This window comes from Lactuca sativa, chromosome 4 (assembly GCF_002870075.4).
Source record: "Lactuca sativa cultivar Salinas chromosome 4, Lsat_Salinas_v11, whole genome shotgun sequence".
Lineage (NCBI taxonomy): Eukaryota > Viridiplantae > Streptophyta > Magnoliopsida > Asterales > Asteraceae > Lactuca > Lactuca sativa.
Genome location: NC_056626.2, coordinates 216,347,355 through 216,363,357, shown reverse-complemented (window position 1 = coordinate 216,363,357; position 16,003 = coordinate 216,347,355). Strand labels below are relative to the sequence as shown.

At 40.2% G+C, this 16,003-nt stretch overlaps 1 protein-coding gene across 1 annotated transcript; it reads left to right on the top strand.

Moving 5' to 3' along the window:
• The first annotated feature begins 4,732 nt into the window (after window positions 1-4,732).
• On the top strand, window positions 4,733-14,273 carry LOC128133583 (uncharacterized). Its single transcript, XM_052771080.1, has 2 exons — window positions 4,733-5,515; window positions 14,214-14,273. The coding sequence occupies exons 1-2, from the start codon at window positions 4,733-4,735 to the stop codon at window positions 14,271-14,273; spliced, it is 843 nt and encodes a 280-aa protein (XP_052627040.1).
• The last annotated feature ends 1,730 nt before the right edge of the window (window positions 14,274-16,003 follow it).

Here is a 16,003-nt window from a genome sequence, read left to right as displayed (position 1 = left end):
TGCTATCATCTTTTCTCTTTGGGTCAAAACACAACCCAACCCAACACCTAACGCATCGCTATAGACAGCGAAGTCTTCGACTCCATCGGGTAGAGAAAGAATTGGTGCCTCACATAGCTTCTCGAATGCTTCTTTATGCTTATCACTCCAAGCATAAGTAGCTCCTTTGTGGGTCAAACCTGTTAATGGACTAGCGATCGAAGAAAAGCCTTGAATAAACCTTCGGTAATATCCGGCTAATCCTAAAAAGCTTCGGATCTCCGTGGGACTTTTTGGTTGTTCCCACTTCATCACAGCTTCGATTTTTGCTGGATCAACCATTATCCCTTCTTGGTTAACCACGTGACCCAAGAATTGGACTTCTCGAATCCAAAAATCACATTTGGAGAACTTAGCATACAGCTTCTCCTTCTTCAAGACTTCTAACACTTCTCGCAAGTGTCTGCCATGCTCCTCTTGGCTTTTCGAATATATCAGAATGTCATCTATGAACACTATCATAGATTTATCAAGGAACGGATTACAAACATTGTTCATTAAATCCATGAATATTGCTAGAGCATTGGTTAGTCCAAACGACATAACCAAAAACTCGTAGTGTCCATATCGTGTTTTGAATGCAGTCTTCTCGATATCCTGCTCTCTTACCTTCAGCTGATGATATCCTGACCTCAGATCGATCTTTGAAAAATAACATGAGCCTTGCAGCTGATCGAACAGGTCATCAATCCTCGGCAACGGATATCTATTCTTTATTATTGCCTTGTTCAGCTCTCTGTAATCGATGCACATTCTCATACTTCCATCTTTCTTCTTCACGAATAACACTAGATCTCCCCAGGGTGATGAACTAGGTCTAATGAAACCTTTGTCCAATAACTCCTGAATTTGCATCATTAGCTCCTTCATCTCCGTTGGTGCTAATCGATAAGGTGTTTTTGCTATCGGCGTCGTCCCTGGTAACAAGTCTACTCTAAACTCCACTTGTCTATCAGGCGGTAATCCGGGAAGATCTTTGGGAAATACTTCCAGATAGTCACACACGACATGAATGCTCTGCATCTCCTTTTTCTCCTTCTTAGCATCGATCACGAATGCTAGATACGATGTAACGCCCCAGGTTTTCTCGGTACGTTTGGTTATTTTAATTTAATTATCCTTGTAACCTTGGGTTAATTTATTTAACCAATGTCTAATTTCTTATGTTATTGGACTCTTTTGATCATCTTGTAAACTCCTTTTTGAAGTCCATGGACTATGGGCCTATTTGCAATGTCCATCTAGTTAATAGTACTTAATGTGTAAATTGAATCATTTGGAACACACACAAGGAAAACACTCTAAACCCTCCCTCTCTCTCAAAAATCGTCCCTCTCTCTCTCTCTTTGGGATCAAGAGCAGCCAAGGGGCTGTTTGGAGCTTAATTCTTGTTCATTTCCACCCTTGATTCGTATTGGTATGAACCTCCTTATCCTTTCTTACAACTTGATTCATAACCTTGTTCTAGTTTTATGATTTCATCTTCACCTCTTCTCCTTCTTATTTTATTTGTAATTGTATGTTATACATCATCTCAAGATCCTATCTTCACCCCATATATGGTGGATGATGGATCTAGGGGATTACATGTGGCAAAAGATCATGGAAACCCTAAAAGGGAGAATGATGATTTTATGTGCTTATGTTTATTTTCATGTTGATTATTATTACATCCTTGAGGCTAAATGAAATCCTAATGATCCCTAACCCTTTTTAGTACCACCATTATCATGGGGACTGAATTGGGATGATGAACACATCTTAAAATGTGTTTCAAAAGGAGAAGGATGGATAAGCCAAAAAGGAATCACGGGTGGCTACGATTCTGTTTTCCATCAGATCTGTAGTCATTTTGTAAAAATCATATCTGGAGCTCTAGAACTCAAACGGACCCCAAACCAGTTCCAAAAGTTCAAAAATTGAGTTGGCTAACTTTCTTAAGAAGGCCAACCTCACTGATAAGGGCTTTATCTATGTGAAAGAATGGCATCTTTGCTGTTAGGTCTGATCCGGGTCTGTTCTGATATGTCATTTTGTTTTCATCATTTCTAAGGCTTGGAAAAGGATTCAGAGTGATTCCAAGTTTCTATATGTTCCTTATATTATGAATTTAAGATCTGGAAAATATGGGGTGTTATTTCCAATTATAAATTGGTTAGAATGGATCCACACTCCAGGTCAGTGGGCAGTCACCAGCTTTTGCTAGTGCTGTGATTGTCCACAATGTGAATTTTATATCTGGAGTTTGAGAGATGCTTTTCATTCAATTCCAACTCTGAGACTTTCACTTGTATGTCCTTTACTTCTCTTAATTTTCTTTTGGACGAATTCTACTCACAAGTTGGGTAGAATTGGCCAACATCACTTGACTGTATTGTTGGAGACAGAAGTGATACACCATTTTGTAAAATTCATATTTAATTCATCTTTTGGAGTTACAATGAGTTCTTTATAGTTATGGAATCCTGAGCAATCATAGTTTCCTATAAAATTTAGTTAAAACTATGTTTCTGTTTTATATTTTGGAGTAAATCCGTTTTGAACAGCAGGTCTGTTTTAGAGACCTTGCTGTGATTACTCTTTTCTCAACTCATAGCTTCGTTACTTCTCCTTTCTAACCTTTAGTCCTTCTTAGGTGAGGTTTTGAAGTTTTCTCAAGCTTGGTAGCATTATTTGATTGTTATCCATCCTTAATACTCACTCAAGGTGAGTTCTCTCACACCGTTGTATTGATGATTGTGTTTGCTAGTTAGCTCGTGTGTGATTATTTGAATTTATTATAAAAGCATGCTATATAAGTATTGTTTTAATTCGTACATGTGCATTGTATGTAACTAATTATGGATATGGGGACACCACCAAAGGATACGGATTTACCGGTGCGGTGGGTAGGTAAGATCACCAACGTAATACTCTTCGTGAGGTGCGGTGATTAGGGCCAAATGATACGGGATCTTCCCGGTGCGGTTCAAACCTACAAGTCCTTCTCGTAATATAGACATTGATTCGTTCTTTGTCTTTATCATTATAATTGGAAAATGGATTAGGGCTAGTAAATATGAATGTTAGTACAATGTATGTGTTTGAATTCACTAAGCTTCGTGCTTATGTTTTTCCCTTATAACTTTTCAGGTGTTAAGATTAAAGAGGCTAAGGCTTGACATGGAGCATCGGGACATCGCTACTAGTTATTTTGTTGGGACCTTATTATTATTATTACTTCCGCACTTATTTTATATGGTTATTAAGTTGATGGATTATGTTATGACTATTTCAGTTGTTTTAATTTAATTTAAGATGGGTTTTAAAAGTTTAAAATTTTTGCAAAAAAAAAAATTGGGTGTCACAAGTTGGTATCAGAGCCACAGTTTGAGGGAACTAGGCATTCTTGTGGATGTTCTAGACTCAAATTTGAGGCTCTATAAGAGTTTATTTTCTTTTTAAAATATTTTTCAAACTTTCTGAAGACTAGTAGTGAAAGATGTCGCGGTGTACCAGTCAGCCAGCCAAGTAAGCCTTATTTCTTATGTTAAATGTTTATGTTAAATTGTTGACTATGAATTGGATTCTACTAGCCTTAAAATATTAGATTACACACTTAGTTAGTGTTAACATGTGAGAGAGTTGTAAAATTAACGGCTAGAGCGAACTTGAAATTTTGAAACTAGACGCGAATGCGAAATTGGAACTTGTGTGGAAGGTAGTAGAAGGGCCCCTACTATTTGAAACATCGGTGCCGGTTTCGAGTCGGGGCAAGGTTGAAAAATTTTCGGCAAGCTGAGTGTTTTGTCTTCCTAGAAATATCTAGGCTGAATTGTTTCTAAGATTTTCCTTCTTCTGTGGATACCAATGGCTCCGCCTGCTCGACTTAATCAGCTCCAAATGGAGCAAGTTATGGATATTGTCGTTGAGGAATTCAATAACGGTTTCAACGAACTAATCCCGGGTGTGACCAACGACATAATCAACCAATTCGGTGCTCTTCTGGATGAGCGCCTCGCGGCTATTCCCGGGGAAGCGTTACTGTCTCTGCCTGTTCAGGATTCGGCATACTACTTCGAGAAGTTCAACAAGTGTAGCTCTCCTCTTTGCAATGGTGAATCCGACCCAGTTGCTACTAAGCCCTGGGTGTCAGATGTTGAGGGCGCCTTCATAAGTGTTGGGTGTCCGGACTAGTACAAAGCAGTGATCGCCATGAATCAGCTGTGAAAAAGGGGAAAGACATAGTGGAACACCATCACCGCTCTATTGAACGAAGACTAAGTGAGGGCCATGTCTTGGGCCCAATTTGTGGAGAGGTTCGAGGCACAATATGTGCCTAAGGTGGAGCAGCAGCGGATGCAGCAAGAGTTCATGGCCTTACAGCAGACTACTGAATCCGTTAGTGACCTGAACGCCAAGTTCTTGGGGATGCTATCTTTTTGCCCCTCGTTTGCTGGGAACGCGGCCTGGTTAGTCAGCCAGTACACGGCCATCCTACGTATCGAGATTCGGGAATTCGTTAGCATGCAGGAGTTCCCGACTTTATCCGCGATCATGGATGCAGCGAGGAGGAGGGAAATCGAGTTGCAGACCCAATCCAAGAGGAAGGCCAATGACACCTCTTCCAAGACATCCAGAGATGCCCAGAAAACGCAAAAGCAGGGTAGTAAGTCAAGGTATGAGTATAGGACGTCTTCAGGGCGAGAAAAATATGTTGATATGCTACAACTGCAAAAAGCCAGGGCATCATTGGAAGAATTGTAGGGATCCCCCTGCGAGTGCAGTTCCTCAGATTACTTCTGCTGCTCCCGTCTGCTATCACTGCAACGAGACGGGACACAAGAAGCCCGAATGTCCAAAGTTGAAGGCTGGTAAAGGAAGCGGGGGTACAAATCCTGCAATTGCATCGTCTTCTAAGGGACCCACTATGGTGACACGAGGTCGTGCTCACCAGATGACTGTGGAGGAGCCGGTGATTACAACGACAATGGCAGACACTTATTTGCTAGATTCCAAGCCCGATGTTGTTATGTTTGATAGCGGTGCTACCCATTCTTTTGTATCTCACACGTTTATTAATCGTTTGGGGCGTAGTATCGGAAAATTGGCTCACCCAATGGTTGTCGATGTTGTCGACAACCGCACTATTTATGTCACCGATGTTTATCGAGGTTACACTCTCGAGTTTTCTGGAGTTGAATTCCCCATTGATCTTATCCCTATTGCGATGCGAGAGCTCTGCGTTATCGTAGGCATGGATTGGCTTGATGCGTTTGATGCGGAAATCCACTGTCGTAAGAAGCAAGTTCGTGTTCGAAACCCTAGAGGTGGAGAACTTATTATTCAGGGGGACATTCCCCGCCTGGCTATGGCTTCTTGCTCTTCTGCTATAGCACTAGACGACGTTCCTATCGTTTCCGACTTCAGCGGTGTCTTTCCGGAGGAACTCCCTGGCTTTCCACCTATTCAGCAAGTGGAGTTTCACATTGATTTGGTGCCAGGTGCGACTCCGGTAGCGAAATCTCCTTACCGCTTGGCACCACCTGAAATGAAAGAGCTCCAAGATCAACTTCAAGAACTAAGTGATAAAGGGTTTATACGGCTAAGCTGCTCGCCTTGGGGTGCTCCTATTCTCTTTGTGAAGAAGAAAGATGGATCCCAGCGAATGTATATTGATTATAGGGAGCTAAACAAGCGCACGATAAAGAATAGGTACCCGTTGGCACGTATTGACGATCTTTTCGATCAGCTTCAGGGAGCATCTTGGTTTTCCAAGATTGATTTACGTTACGGTTACCATCAGATGCGGGTTCGTGAAGAAGACATTGAGAAAACAGCATTTCGTACTCACCCTCTGACATTGAGAAAACGGTATTAAGGTCGATCAATCCAAGGTTAATGCGGTTAAACAATGGAAGATTCCAAAAACACCTTCTGAAATTCGCAGTTTCTTGGGTTTAGCCGGTTATTACCGGAGGTTCATTGAAAATTTCTCTAAAATCGCCTTACCACTCACCCGATTGACCAAGAAATCAATGAATTTCGTTTGGGGCCCGGAGCAGCAGCTGGCGTTTGATGAGCTAAGGAAACGATTGTGTGATGCTCCGATTTTGGCCTTACCTGATGGGGTTGAGGATATGGTGGTTTACTGTGATGCATCGCTTCAAGGTCTTGGTGCCGTGTTAATGCAACGAGATAGGGTGATAGTCTATGCCTCCCGACAGCTGAAACCCCACGAACGAAACTACCCCACTCATGATTTGGAGCTTGGGGCTGTTGTTTTCGCTCTTAAGATTTGGAGACACTATCTCTATGGAGTGAAGTTTATCATATACACTGACCATAAGAGTCTAAAATATTTGTTCGAGCAGCGGGATTTGAATATGAGGCAGATCCGAGGGTTGGATGTGGTAAAAGATTATGATTGTGAAATTCACTACCACCCCGGTAAAGCTAATGTGGTAGCTGATGCTCTCAGTCGTAAACAATCTGCCGAACCGATTCGAGCTAAGTGTCTCCGGATCACGATGGTGTCGTCTTTGTTAGATCTAATCCGGGACGCCCAAAAGACGGCAATACTGGAGGAAAACATCAGGCGTGAGAAGATTGGGAAAGAGTTGCCTAAGATGGAACGAGACGGGCGGGGTTTGCTGACTCGCTACGGTAGGGGTTGGGTCCCATATACCGGGGGAAATCGGAAAACCCTAATGGATGAGTCTCATAAGTCAAAATTTTCTATCCATCCTGGTGCTACTAAAATGTATCGGGACCTTCATGAGGCTTACTGGTGGCATGGAATGAAGAATGATGTGGCTCGATTTGTGGAAGAATGTATGACCTGTCGGAAGGTCAAGGTGGAACACCAGAAACCGCATGGGAAGTTGCAACCATTAGAGATTCCTGAATGGAAATGGGAGCATCTAACCATGGACTTCATTACAAAACTTCCTAGAACTGCCCGAGGATCAGATACGATATGGGTGATTGTTGATCGTTTGACTAAGAGTGCTCACTTTTTGGCTATAAAGGAGAGCTCATCGGCGGAGAAATTAGCCGAGATCTTTGTTCGGGAGATTGTCTCATTACATGGGGTGCCCGTTTCTATCATCTCCGATCGAGACACCCGATTTACCTCTCGGTTCTGGAGGAAGTTTCAAGAGGAAGTGGGCACACGATTACATTTTAGTACCGCCTTCCATCCGCAGACAGACGGGCAGAGTGAGCGGACGATTCAGACCTTGGAGGACATGCTTAGGGCGTGTGCGATTGATTTTGGGGGTAGTTGGGATGACCATCTACATCTAGCTGAGTTTTCTTATAACAACAGCTATCACTCGAGCATTAAAATGCCTCCGTATGAAGCCTTGTACGGGAGGAAGTGCAGGACGCCCGTTTGTTGGGGCGAGGTTGGGCAGAGGGTACTTGGGAGTACTGATATCGTGCTACAGACTACGGAGAAAATCCAAGTGATTCGGGATCATTTGGTCACAGCGAGCAGTCGTCAGAAAAGTTATGCTGACAAAAGACGCTCCAATCTTGAGTTCCAGGTGGGAGATTATGTGTTGCTTAAAGTCTCCCCCTGGAAAGGTGTGATTCGATTTCGGAAGCGGGGAAAGCTCGGACCCCGATTCATTGGACCCTACAAGGTCATAGCTCGTGTGGGGAAGGTGGCTTACCGTTTAGAGCTTCCTGACGAGCTTAGTTTAATTCATAATACGTTCCATGTGTCTCAGTTACAAAAATGCGTTGTTGATGAGACCGCTGTGATACCACTGGAGGACATACAAATTGACGAGCGTCTCAATTATGTTGAGAAACCAATCGCTATTTTAGAACGAAAGACGAAAGCTCTCCGCAACAAGACTATAAACCTGGTAAAGGTGCAATGGCAACATAGGAAGGGTTCGGAATGGACTTGGGAACCGGAATGCGAGATGCGGACTCATTATCCGGATCTGTTTCTAGGTGTTGACTTCGAGGACGAAGTCCGTTCTTAGTGGGGGAGAGTTGTAACGCCCCAGGTTTTCTCGGTACGTTTGGTTATTTTAATTTAATTATCCTTGTAACCTTGGGTTAATTTATTTAACCAATGTCTAATTTCTTATGTTATTGGACTCTTTTGATCATCTTGTAAACTCCTTTTTGAAGTCCATGGACTATGGGCCTATTTGCAATGTCCATCTAGTTAATAGTACTTAATGTGTAAACTGAATCATTTGGAACACACACAAGGAAAACACTCTAAACCCTCCCTCTCTCTCAAAAATCGTCCCTCTCTCTCTCTCTTTGGGATCAAGAGCAGCCAAGGGGCTGTTTGGAGCTTAATTCTTGTTCATTTCCACCCTTGATTCGTATTGGTATGAACCTCCTTATCCTTTCTTACAACTTGATTCATAACCTTGTTCTAGTTTTATGATTTCATCTTCACCTCTTCTCCTTCTTATTTTATTTGTAATTGTATGTTATACATCATCTCAAGATCCTATCTTCACCCCATATATGGTGGATGATGGATCTAGGGGATTACATGTGGCAAAAGATCATGGAAACCCTAAAAGGGAGAATGATGATTTTATGTGCTTATGTTTATTTTCATGTTGATTATTATTACATCCTTGAGGCTAAATGAAATCCTAATGATCCCTAACCCTTTTTAGTACCACCATTATCATGGGGACTGAATTGGGATGATGAACACATCTTAAAATGTGTTTCAAAAGGAGAAGGATGGATAAGCCAAAAAGGAATCACGGGTGGCTACGATTCTGTTTTCCATCAGATCTGTAGTCATTTTGTAAAAATCATATCTGGAGCTCTAGAACTCAAACGGACCCCAAACCAGTTCCAAACGTTCAAAACTTGAGTTGGCTAACTTTCTTAAGAAGGCCAACCTCACTGATAAGGGCTTTATCTATGTGAAAGAATGGCATCTTTGCTGTTAGGTCTGATCCGGGTCTGTTCTGATATGTCATTTTGTTTTCATCATTTCTAAGGCTTGGAAAAGGATCCAGAGTGATTCCAAGTTTCTATATGTTCCTTATATTATGAATTTAAGATCTGGAGAATATGGGGTGTTATTTCCAATTATAAATTGGTTAGAATGGATCCACACTCCAGGTCAGTGGGCAGTCACCAGCTTTTGCTAGTGCTGTGATTGTCCACAATGTGAATTTTATATATGGAGTTTGAGAGATGCTTTTCATTCAATTCCAACTCTGAGACTTTCACTTGTATGTCCTTTACTTCTCTTAATTTTCTTTTGGACGAATTCTACTCACAAGTTGGGTAGAATTGGCCAACATCACTTGACTGTATTGTTGGAGACAGAAGTGATACACCATTTTGTAAAATTCATATTTAATTCATCTTTTGGAGTTAGAATGAGTTCTTTATAGTTATGGAATCCTGAGCAATCATAGTTTCCTATAAAATTTAGTTAAAACTATGTTTCTGTTTTATATTTTGGAGTAAATCCATTTTGAACAGCAGGTCTGTTTTAGAGACCTTGCTGTGATTACTCTTTTCTCAACTCATAGCTTCGTTACTTCTCCTTTCTAACCTTTAGTCCTTCTTAGGTGAGGTTTTGAAGTTTTCTCAAGCTTGGTAGCATTATTTGATTGTTAGCCATCCTTAATACTCACTCAAGGTGAGTTCTCTCACACCGTTGTATTGATGATTGTGTTTGCTAGTTAGCTCGTGTGTGATTATTTGAATTTATTATAAAAGCATGCTATATAAGTATTGTTTTAATTCGTACATGTGCACTGTATGTAACTAATTATGGATATGGGGACACCACCAAAGGATACGGATTTACCGGTGCGGTGGGTAGGTAAGATCACCAACGTAATACTCTTCGTGAGGTGCGGTGATTAGGGCCAAATGATACGGGATCTTCCCGGTGCGGTTCAAACCTACAAGTCCTTCTCGTAATATAGACATTGATTCGTTCTTTGTCTTTATCATTATAATTGGAAAATGGATTAGGGCTAGTAAATATGAATGTTAGTACAATGTCTGTGTTTGAATTCACTAAGCTTCGTGCTTACGTTTTTCCCTTATAACTTTTCAGGTGTTAAGATTAAAGAGGCTAAGGCTTGACATGGAGCATCGGGACATCGCTACTAGTTATTTTGTTGGGACCTTATTATTATTATTACTTCCGCACTTATTTTATATGGTTATTAAGTTGATGGATTATGTTATGACTATTTCAGTTGTTTTAATTTAATTTAAGATGGGTTTTAAAAGTTTAAAATTTTTGCAAAAAAAAAAATTGGGTGTCACATACGATGTAAATCCTTTGGCCAAACACTTTCTGGCTTTCATCAATGAAATGATTCCAGAATTTACTCTGCGTTTATCTCTATACACCATAAATGACTCTTTCTCTGGCAGGTTTACTTTGACTATCTTCTTTCTACACAATATCTCGGCGTCATTGGCGCTAAGCCAATCCATTCCCAACACGATGTCGAAACCGTTTAGTTCGATAGGCAATAATTCCTCGTGAAACTTATTCTCATTCAAGTCAATTAAGATGTTTTTCATACGATGGCTAACAGGTACAAACTTGCCACTAGCAACTTCGACTAATAAAGCATTATCTAGTCTATCAATAGGCAAAGCTAGTTTTTTACCAAATTCATGCGAAATAAAGGAGTAGTTGGCTCCAGAATCAAAAAAATTGGGCAGGCAATTCGTTAACGAGAAAGGTACCTGAAGCGACATCAGCTTCATCTTTGGCAGCTTCTAGTGTCATCTAGAATGCTCTTACTTTCGGCTTTGATGGAATATTGGGTTTTGTTGCCTCCTTCTCCTTCGAACAATCCCTTGAGATGTGCCCCTCCTCACCACACCCATAGCAAACTTTCTTGGTGATGGTGCATTCATTGGCATAATGCCCTGGCTTTCCACATTTGAAGCATGTGGCCACTACGTCACATTTTCCGTGATGCTTCTTCTTACATTTGTCGCACCATTTCGCTTCACCTCCTCCTCCTCTCGAACTAGACTTCAAGAACTTGTTTTTCTTGTTGGACCCCGAAGGTCCATCGAACTTCCTTTTCTCACCAACCTCTATTCTTTCCAGACCCTTTTCCTTCTATCGGGCCTCCACATTCTTAGTTGCTCGAATAGCTGTTTTCAGAGTAGTTGTCATCTTGACTGTCGGGCCAAAGTCAGCAGGCAGTCCGTTAGCGAACCCCTCGATCTTGGAGAGTTCCGTTGGCACTAGGTACGGAAATAACTTCATTTTCTCAGTGAATGCAGTAGCATAGTCATCTATGCTCATCCTCCCCTTCTTCAAGTTTTGGAACTCATTGTTCAGATCAATCAGATCTATCTCTGAACAGTCCTGCACCCTTAGTTGTTCCAAGAACTCCTCCCATGACATTTTCAGGGCTTCTCCTCATGGCATAGTATCTGCCAACAAGTTCCACCAGCTCGAGACTCCAGTCTTTAGTTTTATAACTGCAAAGACAGTCTTCTGTTTGTTGCTATAGTCACAACTTTCAAATACCATCTTCATTTCGGAGATCCAATCCATAATCTCAACAGGCTTTGGGCTCCCAGAAAGACTTGGCGGCTTGGCGCCCAACAAATTCTTATACATTCACCCATCCTTGTTGTTTCCCCTTTCCGGGTCATTCCTTTATTCTCCTTGAGTCCCAACTTGACTCATAATGAGACTATTGCTCCCATCCTCCGATTGCTCGGGAATCGGCTCGGGTTGCTCATTGGGTATGATAGGTTCGTCCTTATTTTCATGCAACATCTGTCACATTTCTGATGGGTTTTGAGCATTCTAACACTTCCTAAGTGTACATGCAACCCTAATAACCTTGAATCTATGTTTTCTCTATATACATGCAAATTTCTTTTTCAAGGTTATTTCCTAACTAGCATGGCATGGGGAATATATGAAACATAAAAACTAGTAGAAATACATACCTTGTTGTTGCTTGGATTCCTTCAAGACTTTGTGAACCTAGCACCCCAAATGTTGTGCCTCAAATGCTTCACACAACACCACAAAACTTGGAATAACTTGAGAGAATACTTCTAGCACTCAAAATCGGTTTGCCCTCTCTAGTAACCTTACTAGGTCCGATTTCACTAGCCAAAGGGTCCCTTTTATAGTGGTGTCACAATTAGGGTTTTCACATGAATACTCTTAATTGTCATGACTCTTCATTTCTCATGACCCATGGGTTTGTAACTCCCATGGACTATCCATGGAGCTCCAAATGGTTACATCCATAACCCATAAACCATGGATCATTAATCCACCATAAAAGATTTGATGATTGTTATAATCAACCCTATATATTTAATTAGTCTCACTTTGATCACCAAATTAATACTAGATTAATACTTGATCAAAGACTAATTAAATAATACTATTATTAATATATTAGAACTTATAATATATTTATAATCATAAGTGCCATATTCTCTCATTTAGTTTATCCAAGTATTGCAATGCCATGCAACCCAAATGGGCCATGCCGGGTCAGATCAAGTACATACCAAATAAAGTTATGGACTTAGACACTATATCCAACAGTCTCCCACTTGGATAAGTCTAATAACTATATTTGCAAATATGACTTCAAAATCCGACTAGCAATCGTAGCTCTTTCAAAGTCTCCCGGAACGGAGATGATGATGATACGCCATTTAAGATAAGTGATCATATAATCCTCTGTTCTCATGATATCAGTCAGACAAACACATGGAACATGGTCTTACTTATTGTCCAGCATTTGTTTCTCGATCTCCGATTTGTTTTGACATAGAACTAAATTGAACACATCAATTAGGTTCTGACCGGGCCCGGTACATAGGTCAAAACCAAATCATCGAGGGGCCCAGATATCGCTTCTATTTCTAGAAGGAACAGATAAACTTCGACTGATATGCTTGTACTAACTACTTGTTGAATTACTCACAAAGGCACGTTTTATAACATCGAGTTACCAATGCGTTTTCGTACAATCAATGAATAACCAACTCATAGTCAACAACTCATATCTCTAGGTTTGAAGATTTATATGATATTACCGTCTCACGATCACTCGAGATAAATTCCATGAAGTGATGCAAGTGAGCGTGGGTTGAATCCAATACTCAGCCCTTATGAGTACTCATGAATGTTGTAGCAACCATTGCATTGTCCAAAGCACTTTAGACAAATCATACAAGCCAAATTCATGACAGTCTTAAATCAATACTTACTTCCAAAGTTTGACTGATTGTGGATGGTTCGAATAATATGATATATATACCATAACATAATTATTCTGGAAGTAAAAACATGCAAAATTGAAACATAGTAAACAATCAACACAAGATAGTAACACCTTACTCATAAATAAATAACAACTTTTATTTATCATCAAATTTCAATTACATTTTACAAGTTTCAGGAATCTAATTATTGAAACTAATATCATCCTTCATCCCAATGCGCCTTGCATGTTGTAAATGCTTAACCCTACTCAGTCCCTTCGTGCGGGGATCTGTCGGGTTCTCATCTGATGATACCCTCTTTTCCACGAGGAGTCCTTCTTCTATTCTATGTCTAATGAAATGGTATTTTCTGTCAATGTGCCTAGATCTCCCGTGATCTCTTGGTTCTTTCGCCAAAGCAACCGCACTTTCACTGTCACATAAAATTTCCATTGGCTCCTTTATAGCCGGTACAACTCCAAGGTCTCCGATGAAGTTCTTTAGCCATATCGCCTCGCTTGCTGCCTCGCTTGCTGCTATGTACTCTGATTCACAAGTCGAATCAGCTACTGTCTCCTGCTTGGAATTTTTCCAAGTAATGGCTCCTCCATTTAGGATAAAGACCCAGCCTGACTGAGAGCGGAAATTATCCCTATCAGTTTGAAAGCTAGCATCACTATATCCTTCCACTCGCAAGTCATCACTGCCTCCAAGGGTAAGGACCCAGTCCTTAGTCCTCCGCAAATACTTGAGAATGTTCTTTACCGCTGTCCAGTGTGTCTTGCCAGGGTTCCCTTGATATCTATTGACCATGCTCAAAGCAAAGGCCACATCAGGGCGAGTACAAGTCATAGCATACATGATCGAGCCCACCACGGAAGCATATGGTATCTGACTCATTTCAGCTATCTCAGCCTCTATACTCGGACTCTGAGTCTTACTTAGGGGTCGTTTGATAGTTGCTGACTGGGTTAGAGCTGACTGGGTTAGAAGCTGACTGGGTTAGAAATGCTGACTGAGTCCATATCTGACTGAGTTTATGTTGTTTGATTATTTATCTGAATGGTTGTGCTGAATGAAAAAATGACCATATTACCCTTATGTTGTCTCTTGTGCTGGATAAAAAAATTATAAAACCACAAATTATCATATAAAATCCAAATTAAACATACATCAATTAAAATCCAAATACAAAGTGTACTACAAAATCCAAATACAAATTGTCATACATAATAAAAAAAGTACACCATTTAACGTGAACCATTTGAAAATAACTGATTAGCAATCTGGTCACGCAAATTAGTCATATAGTTAACGGCTTCTGAACCCCATTCTATGCCTTCTATGTTTTGACCCTCATTTCCTCCACCACCCACATTATGACTAACCATAGTGTTTTGTTCAAAGTTCGTAAATAATTCATCTTCAATATCGTATTTCCTTATAAAATTATGGACCGCAACACAAGAAATGACTATGTCTCTTTGCACTGGAAAAGGATAAGGAGCCATTTGTTTTAAAATTGGAAATCTCGCCTTCAACACACCATAAGCACGTTCAATGTAATTTCTAAGTTGTGCATGAGCATGATTGAACATTTCTTCCTTAGTCAAAGCTCTGTTTCTTCGAAAATCGGCTAACCAATACCTAGTATTGCGGTAGGGAGCCATAAATCCACGGGTGTTGGTGTATGCGGCATCACAAAGGTAATATTTATCTGTAGATGCATGACAAATTTATCATATAAATAATATAGATAATAAAACGTATAGTAAAGTTACAAACCTGGTGGAGGGAATGGAAATCCGGAAGTTGGGTTAAATGCAACTTCTTTCAAAACTTTAGAATCATGTGCTATGCCCTCCCATCCAGCCCATACAAAGGTGAATATCATATCAAAATTACAAATTCCAATTACATTTTGATAACATTCACCTTTTCCTCTTCCCCTATAACGAGTTTGTTGATCAACAGGCACAACTGCATGTACAAGTGTTCCATCTAGTGCACCTATTGCTCCGGGAAATATTTGCATTAGCCGTCTATGTCGTTCTGAGGTATTTGTTGTTGAATTAGACGAGGTTGGTACTATAATTTCTCGTGCAAAACACATCATTGCACGTAAGACCTCATGAAAACATTGATGAATCGTTTGTGTGGAGTGATGAAATCTTTCTTTAACGGCTCGAAAACGTTCATTATGTCCTATAACATGTAAAAACATAGCCATCTTCTCTTCAACGCTTATCGTCCTACTAGATTGCAACCAATTTCTTTGTGTAAAGTGATTGCATAATAGTACAAATGCATCTTGTGAAAGACGTATCATATCGTAACATTGTATAGGACATCCGTGTATCAAATCTTGCGTATACACATATCCCTTGGCTACCTGTTCGCTAGCTCTTATTCTTTTAATTATTCGTTGCCTTTGTCGGACCAACATCAACCAATACCACGAGAATATAAGAAAATATAAAAAGTCACCTTCTTTATCCATGTGTCCTGTTAGATGTCAAATACAAATTACATTTTAATCAATAACATAACAATCAATAACATACCAATCCATAACATAACAATCCATAACATAACAAATCGTAACATGTAAATACGAAAAACATAACATTCCATAACATATAAATTCATATAACATAACCGCACCTAAGAAAAACAATCCATAACATAACTAAACCATAACATACTAAAGTCAAACAATGAACCATAACATACTAAAGTCAAACGTAAC

Coding starts and splice junctions, on each gene's coding strand:
- LOC128133583 (XM_052771080.1), top strand. CDS start 4,733: ATGTTGATATGCTACAACTGCAAAAAGCCAGGGCATCATTGGAAGAAT. Junction 5,516..14,213: donor TGGAGTTTCACATTGATTTG/GTGCCAGGTGCG, acceptor GTCGTTTGATAG/TTGCTGACTGGGTTAGAGCT.